Consider the following 8,740-nt stretch of genomic DNA (forward strand, 5'->3'; position numbering starts at 1 on the left):
GGGGCTCACGTGAGATTTAATCATCTGGACATCTAACTCCCCATCACTGTTCAGTTATGGAGGTTATTACAATTGTCTCCATTTCGCGGATGAAACTGAGCTATGGCTTAGTCTCCTTTGGTGAGGCGAGGCGAGGCGGGGCGAGGCGGGGCGAGGCGGGGCAGGGGAGAGAGAGCGAGCGAGACCCACACAGAAAGCGGTTCCTCATTGTCTTAAAGTACTTAAACCAACTGAAAATGATCTACTTCCAACAACGGCGTTTCCTTTAGGGTCAAGTCATTTGATCTCATCTCTAAAACCAAGAAGCAAGATAAGTATTTTACTGTAAATCAGAACAAAGAGTCACCCCCGACCCCCATCACCCCAGTTCCCGAGGACGTCAGTCACAGAGGACGCAGCATCACGAGCGGAGCTTGGGAGAGCGTCTGGCTGCTGTGGGCGTAATAAAACCGAAGAGGCCCTCTTCATAGGTGGAGTAAAGCTGGGAGAAGACGCCCCGCCGGCACACTCCTCCGGAAAACTGAAGCGTCTTCTTTGACCCCAGGGTCAGAAAGATTTATTACTTCCTCGGTGAGGGAGAAGCCTTACGCCAGCTGGAACGGGCGAGCTGGGAGCGGGAAGCCTGAAAGCGGCGCTCGGCGTCCTCGGAGCGCTCCGGGGGGCGGGGGCGTCCTCGGTTCCCGGAGGGGCCCGGCGGTGCCGACCCACAGGAAGAGTGGAGTGGGAAGCCGCTGGGGAGTTTCTGCCCAAACTTTATCGCTAACTCTTTCCGAGAGCAAAAATGTGCGGTTGAGTCCGGCAGCCGCACGCAGAATCCAAGTTTCCCAGAGGTCGGGGCGCCCGAGCGCTTCGAACCCCGTGTCCACGCCATGGCGCTTGGCGCACTGACTGCTACGGCCTCGGCCGCGCGGATGGCGGCCCAAGCGGCGCCGCTGTAAATCGGCACCCGCATCTCCAACCCCCAAGGCGGCGGTGGCGGGAGTTGAGTGCCGCGAAGGGGGCGGGCACGGGACGCGCGGAGGAGGAGGGCAGCGCGGTGAAGGGGAGGAGCCGCAGCGACAGACGGCGGCGCGCACCAACCCGGCGTCTGCTGGCAGGAGCCGCGCAGAGGCTGGCCCGAGCGCGTTGCAGCGGCTCGGCGTAGGGAGAGTCGGGTAGCAGCATCCTCCTGGGCGCTGCTTTCGCGGGGCGGCGGCAGCGGCAGCAGCGGCGAGGGCTTTCTCTGCCCAGTTACCTTATTGGCCTGAAGAGTCTGGTGTCGGGTGCGGGGTGGGCAAAGGAGCGCTGCGGACCCCAGCTCCTTTGCCGAGAGCTGTGTGTGTCGGGGGTTTCCGGGCCAGTCGGAGGCTACGGAGCGGCCGGGGCTGGCGGCAATGCCCGCCCGGGCATCCTCTGGGTGATGGAAGAAGCAGCTGCCGCCACCGCCGCTGCAGGGTCACGCTGCGCCCCATCCACCGCCGCCAGAGAGATGGGAAGATTCGGGGCGCGGAGGCCGAGAGCGAGAGAGGCGGAGCCGCTTTGCCGGGAGCTGGGTCCCGTATAAGCCCCCTTCCCCCCACCTCCCCCAGCCAGCTTCGTCCCCCAGAGCGAGGAAGGAAGCTACACTCCCGAGAGGGCGGCCGAGACGCCGCTGGAGCCTGGCTCACTGGGCTCAGCGGAGCGCAGAGCAGGGCTCCGGGCCCGGTGAAAGTTTCCTTTCCTCAGCCGCAGGGCGTCCGCTGCCCGGAAACTCTGCCCAGAGGTTGGGCTGCCGACTCCCGTAGCTCCCTCTGAGGCGCGGGGACCCCCAGCGGAAAACAGCGCTCGCGAAATCAAGGAACGAGTGACAGCAGGACAGACCGCCGGGCCGTAATCCCGGGCCGTTCCGGGGCGCGCCCGCGGCTCCAGGTGAGCGGGGGAGCCAGGCAGACCCGAGGGTGGGCGTTACTTAGGGGGAAGAGGCGGTTGGGGAGGAGGACTGGGGCGCACGGGCTTACTCTGCTTCTCCTGGCAGGTCCCTCTCGGAGCCGCTGCCATGGGAGAGCCAGCCCTGGGCGCCGGGGACCAGCCGCCGTTGCTGCCGCGCCCGCCTCGGAGCCGCGGCCCCAGTCCCCGCGCACGAAGCCGGGCCGCTACGTCCCGCTCCCGGGTTGCACGGCCGCCTCCGCCGCGCTGCCGGCCGGGGCAGTACCTGTGATGAGCCGCAACCCGCCGCGAGCCCTGCCTGCCGGCGCGCCCCCTCGGTTGCTCCCGGCCGCGCCTGCTGCCGGGCCGCGCGCCTTGCTCCCGCCGTGGCCCCGGCGCCCGGGTCGCCGCTGGCCCGCCTCCCCGCTCGGAATGAAGGTGTTTCGTAGGAAGGCGCTGGTGCTGTGCGCGGGCTACGCGTTGCTGCTGGTGCTCACCATGCTCAACCTCCTGGACTACAAGTGGCACAAGGAGCCACTGCAGCAGTGCAGCCCCGACGGGCCTCCGGGTGCAGTGGCAGGCGCGGCTGCGGGCAGCTTGGGACGCCCAGGGCCACCTCCAGCCGTGCCGCCCCGCGCACACACCCGCTTGGATCCCCGTACCCCGTACCGCCTTCCGGTCGCCGCCGTCGGAGCGGCTCCGGCAGCCGGGGCCGGCGCGGCAGGGGCAGCAGTCCCTCCTGGTAATGGTACTCGGGGCACGGGGGGCAGCGGGGACAAGCGGCAGTTGGTGTACGTGTTCACTACGTGGCGCTCAGGCTCGTCTTTCTTCGGCGAGCTTTTCAACCAGAACCCCGAGGTGTTCTTCCTCTACGAGCCAGTGTGGCACGTGTGGCAAAAACTGTACCCAGGGGACGCCGTTTCTCTGCAAGGGGCGGCGCGGGACATGCTGAGCGCTCTCTACCGCTGCGACCTCTCGGTCTTCCAGCTGTACAGCCCCGCTGGCAGCGGGGGTCGAAACCTCACCACACTGGGCATTTTTGGAGCTGCCACCAACAAGGTGGTGTGCTCGTCGCCACTTTGCCCCGCCTATCGCAAGGAGGTCGTGGGACTGGTGGACGATCGCGTGTGCAAGAAGTGCCCGCCGCAGCGCCTGGCGCGCTTCGAGGAGGAATGCCGCAAGTACCGCACGCTGGTCATCAAGGGCGTGCGTGTCTTCGACGTGGCCGTGTTGGCGCCACTGCTGCGCGACCCGGCCCTAGACCTCAAGGTCATCCACCTGGTGCGCGATCCCCGTGCTGTGGCCAGCTCACGCATCCGCTCGCGCCATGGTCTCATCCGTGAAAGCCTGCAGGTGGTGCGCAGCCGGGACCCGCGAGCCCACCGCATGCCCTTTCTGGAGGCCGCTGGCCACAAGTTGGGTCCCAAGAAGGAAGGCATGGGAGGGCCAGCAGACTACCATGCCCTTGGCGCCATGGAGGTCATCTGCAACAGCATGGCCAAGACGCTGCAGACGGCCCTGCAGCCCCCTGACTGGCTGCAAGGTCACTACCTGGTGGTGCGGTATGAGGACCTGGTGGGAGACCCCGTCAAAACCCTACGGAGGGTGTATGACTTCGTTGGGCTGCTGGTGAGCCCCGAAATGGAGCAGTTTGCCCTCAACATGACCAGTGGCTCGGGCTCCTCTTCCAAGCCTTTTGTGGTGTCCGCACGCAACGCCACGCAGGCCGCCAACGCCTGGCGGACTGCCCTCACCTTTCAGCAGATCAAACAGGTGGAGGAGTTTTGCTACCAGCCCATGGCCGTGCTGGGCTACGAGCGGGTCAATAGCCCCGAGGAGGTCAAAGACCTCAGCAAGACCCTGCTCCGGAAACCCCGACTCTGAGAAGGGTTCCAGGGAGACCTGACTCCCTGTGGAGACACCCTCAGGAGGATTGTGGTGTGTTTCAACAAAAACAGCCCAGATCCAAACTGAGGAAGCCCACATATTCTGTTATAGATACGTAATATAAATAACCACACAGGCACTTGCTGTCAATGTTTTGAGTCATTGAGTTTCAAGGAACAGCCACAGTACACACACATCTCAGAAAAGGCAAGACTTGAAAGTTCAGACCAGCCTCCCCTCCTCTTCTCTGCACTACCTTTTCTCCTTTCCCTTTGCTCCCGTTTCTTACCCTCTCCTCTACCTTCCATTTTAAAGTGGGATGTTGATTAAATCAAGATCCAGTAACCCCGATCTTGTTTACAAAATGTTCCTTTATCTGTGAACATGTAAAAGAGTCATTTGGATGTGGAGGTTGGGGTGGAGAAAGGGGAAGTGGTCCAGGAGCAAAATGCCCCATTGGGCAAACTAAACCAAGGAGGCATTCTTCTAAAGTAGACTTGTGTAAAAAACAAAGGTTATATGTGAGTATTAATAAAGAAGGTAATAAATAATATTCCTTTTTTTTATATTTGCCTCCGTTACTTTGGATTTACCTGTGTTACTTGTCCTGTGCAGCTTCAGACAGAATCTGCTTCCCCTCCCGCCACCCCTTCTGCCCGTTTGTTTCCTAGAAAACAGCCACGATGGGTGGGAACAGCTTCTGATTCCTTGATAAGAACCTTGGAGTTGTTTTCTCACATGTAAATCACAGCCTGTCAGGTGCCCAGGAATGGGAACAAATCTTCAAATTCTAAAGGCAAAAACCAAGCAGGGCAGCGGAGGAAAAAGCACAGGGCTACTTTCCTCTTCCACTTGGAGCACAGAAAGGAAGAAGCAACCTCTTAGGATTTGAAGGCACTTGGTTTTGATTACTATTGAGACGGGGAAACCTTGAAGCAGAGACTGATGTTTTGGTCCTGTGTTTAGTTCAGAAAAAGGATTTTTTTTTTTTAAAAGTATGTGATTTAAGAAACTTACGATGATGAGAACACAAACCTCAAAAATTAGTGTGAACATTGTGTTGGCAACAGTAGCAACTTCTTTGATTAGAAAAGTGACAGAAAGTGTATGTGTTTGGAGTGTGTTTCAGCTTCTGGCACAGTCCATGGAGGCATATGAAAAGGGAAGTTTGATCTGAGAACTGTAAGGGCACCTACAAGCTTTTCCCCTTTTCTTGGCTTCCCAACCAAATTAGTGCAAAAGAGAAATGTGAATTTTTATTTATTTATTTATTTTTTATTGAAGTATAGTCAGTTACAGTGTGTCAATTTCTGGTATACAGCATAATATCCCAGCCATGCACATGTATACATATATTTGTTTTCATATTCTTTTTCAGAGAATGTGAATTCATACTGGTTTACCTGGAATGTCCGGGGGGCCCATTGCCTTTCCTTATAATGTTTCCTAAAAGTAAAATTGCAAAGAAGTTACAACATGTTGCTGACAGTATAAGGCTTCAACCAAGAGCTCCTTTTAGATAGGAAAAATAAGTTACAGGAAAGAGGAAACAAAAATGAATTATGAATTAGTATGTTGGATTTTTGAGATTTGTTAATTTCCAGGGGAAAAACCATTGCAATTTTCCTGCAGTGGTACTGGTGTTGCTGCTGTCCTGAGCCCATTTGTACTGAAGCATTCTGCAGAATGTTGTATTGTGATAAGCAGTTATGAAGCCTAAATAGGAACAAGAGAGTATAGTTATATATTACATTAAATACGGTACAAGTTCAAGCTCATTCTGACTTTATTTTACAATAATTGATTGTGAGATCTGTGCAAACCAATCTATCGGTTAAATGCTGAAGATTTTATTTCAAGGAAAATACGATGAAAAATAATATGTACATGGGAAATATTTTAACACAAGATGAATCTTAAGTATAATTTTCATTATGGTGTGCAATTAACTACACTCAATTTCTGAGATAAAGAAGCACAGAGGTTAAAAAAAGGATGTATTTAGCAGTGGATTTTATAGCACATTCTAGAATGGCTATTTCTTGATTTACTAAAATAGTTTATAGTGTTGTGTTTATTAAGCCAGATTACAGCTTAGTAACCAGATTGATCATGGTTTCTATGATATTTTCATGGTAGTGTCTATACTGAATCATCTTCAGCAGCAGTGGAATATCTGTAATAGCTTTAATTTAAGAATACTTCAACATTAAATGAACAAAATAAATATTAATGTTCAATGACTATAGATGAAACAGGTTTAGCAGGAAATGAAGACAGCATCATTAAAAAGCAACCACTCTGAATAAAAGAACCATTTAAAAACAAATTTCATGTGGCATTAGAATCAACTCTTTTCACTTAATCACAGTAAAATTCGTGCTGAGTTTTTTGGAGTGACGGATTTTTAAGCAGTTGAATTAATTCATTTTTCTCTCAGTATATCCAAGGACTTTGCGTGACAGTGGAATTTAGCTCTTGTATGTTAAATCTTTTTGGCTCTTGTATATTAAAAAAATGTGAGATGCCACGTAGAGGCTTTGCAGCCGGCAGCACGTTCGTGGTCTCTGCTCAGATGAAATTTTAAGCAAAACATCAACAGTTCTCCCCTTGCTGTGTCTGAACGGGGTTTCCGCCTGTAATTCCCTTGTTTTGAAGCAGCTGCCTTCTCTCCCCCCACCACTCCCGGGCTCTGTAATTTGACAGGGTGAATTGTTGCTCCGGAGATTTGTACCAAGCTGCATTCTAGGAAAGGGAGACAGGTGTAGTTCCCACTAACGGCCAAGATAGTCATATCAATGACATTCAGCTTCTCGGGTTTGAGAAGGAAAGAAGCAGTTTTTGGCGTTAATAAGCTTCTGTCAGCCCTGGTACAGGCAGACCGGGGCCACACCAAATTGCTACAGCACCTGTGACAATTTCTGAGACAGCAAATGTGAAAGAGATCCTTTTGTGGTTCCCGACTGGGCAATATGTCCACTGGCAGGAGGAAATATTCTTCAGGGCGGGTTATCAGAGTGATTTTTATTTTCTGATTCTGCTCCACTGATAGCATGCCTGACTTACCCCTTTGACTTTGGAATGCCTGTGTTAATTAGAAAGCTCTATTTATAAAATGAAGTCTAGCCAGTGCATTTAGCCAACAAATACGAGTTTGAAGCAAGGCAGCGGCCCGGGCTGGGGGCTTGAGTTTCAGGGAGCTCCGAGGTACTCAAAGGCCTCATTCAGGCTGACCCGTGGGTACCTGGCGGGTGGGGACCGGGGCAAATCCTATACCCTTCAGTGTCTACCACGCCCTGAGTACTTGATAAATAATTCATTAAGTGAATGAAACAGGTAACTATCCAACCTGAAAGTGGTCGGAAGGGAAAGAGTGGGAGAACAGGTTACCTGTTGGGAGAAAGTTCCAGGCTGTTCATTAAGTTTGCTGAAGAGAGTGGGTGAGAGGAAGATCTTCAAGGTTTCCAAGGGGTCTATGTCTAGGCCCACTGATGAGTTAGCATTTCTGAATGTGGGGAGATAAAAGTTTCCAGATGAGGAATTCAAGTTTTATTATTTATTTTTCCCGTTGCACAAACAAGAGAAAGGTCAGGGATCGGAACATACCTGCAGACTGAATGCTGCCCTGGTGCTAAAGGGAGAACTGTGACGTTCATGATTACAGAAGCCTGTGATATTTATTTATTGTCTGAAGCGCTGTGCCTGTGAGGTTGGGAGGACTGTGCGGTGGATTTCACCCAGGCATAGACTGGCCCCTCGCAGGAAGTGAGTCCTGCTGTGGACGCTGAGCGAGACAAGGACTGCCTGTTCCCCTGCGTCTCTTGCCTGGTCCTGGCCAGTTGTGTCCAGATTTCTGTTGCACACAGGATAGTTGTGGCTGGATTACGCTGTCCATCTGAAATTAATATCAATCTGAGCGAGGCCATTAAATTAATATTACCTTGGTCTGAGCAATGAAATAAAGATTTCAGAAAAACCAAGAGGGAAGTAAAAAGGTGTGTCTTATCTGTAGTTGTGAATAAGGATGACGTGTCACTTTACCTCCCTCCCCACTCTTCTTCCTTCTCTATGCACAGCTCCCCCACCCCTCCCCATAAGTGAGTTTCTGCACTGTCTTGATGTCTAGAAGAGAGATTTTTTATTTATTTATTTTTTGTGCCAGCTAACAGTCTGTTGGGAGGGACACTTTTTGATCTCAGGCCTCTGAGAGCACATGAATGATTATTCTGTCAGAACTGGTGACAGTAAGGATCCAGTGTGGGCAGGTAGAAAATGACAGTTGCAATCGGAGGAATGGCTTCAGGTGTGTAATGGGATGTCCCGAGGTCAATGCACAGTTTACGGACTCCTCAAAAGAAGTCCTCACTCTCCTTGAGGAGGGCCCTTTCTGACCTGTCACGGCTAAGCACACCATTGGTTTCTGTACCTTCCCTTCTTTCTGGCTGCCCAGCTGCAACTTTCGCAGTTCAAGTACGAGCCACTGAGCTGCTTGGGTACAGGATCTGGTACAAGTGTTTAATAATTGAAATGACAGGGCTTGACTTTTATTACATCTGATGCAATTCTGCATACCCTTAACCAAATTATGCTAAGGAAATCGTTAAATTCTGAATAACACATTAAGTTTATAAAATGGGAAACTTTATGAACCAGAGTTTGGGGGGTGGTATTGTTTATAAACTTGAAGGAGGCTTGAAGGAACAAGAGCCTGCCTGCCTACCTGGCAGGATGACAGGGGCTGGCCGGGGCCAAAGCTTAGCTTGTGGCCCAATCAGTTACTTGTAATCAGATGTCAAAAGAGTTTTGGGAATGTCTGAACTTTCAGGTTTTTGACAGTCATCCTGCCAAGTAAACGACGTGAAAATGATCACCGTAACCAAAGGCTATACTCAGAACCATTCAGTAATGGCTCCCGTCCTGAGTGTATAGCCAGGGCTTGATAGCAATTCACCTTGAAGCAGTTAGTCCT

At 52.2% G+C, this 8,740-nt stretch overlaps 1 protein-coding gene across 1 annotated transcript; it reads left to right on the forward strand.

Moving 5' to 3' along the window:
- The first annotated feature begins 406 nt into the window (after positions 1-406).
- Positions 407-5,549, forward strand: CHST2 (carbohydrate sulfotransferase 2). The gene is made up of 2 exons (XM_031448212.2): positions 407-1,887; positions 1,994-5,549. Exon 2 carries the CDS (start codon positions 2,176-2,178, stop codon positions 3,766-3,768), a length of 1,593 nt encoding a protein of 530 aa, XP_031304072.2. The 5' UTR covers positions 407-1,887; positions 1,994-2,175; the 3' UTR covers positions 3,769-5,549.
- The last annotated feature ends 3,191 nt before the right edge of the window (positions 5,550-8,740 follow it).

The sequence above is a fragment of the Camelus dromedarius genome, chromosome 2 (assembly GCF_036321535.1).
Source record: "Camelus dromedarius isolate mCamDro1 chromosome 2, mCamDro1.pat, whole genome shotgun sequence".
NCBI classification, from domain to species: Eukaryota; Metazoa; Chordata; class Mammalia; order Artiodactyla; family Camelidae; genus Camelus; species Camelus dromedarius.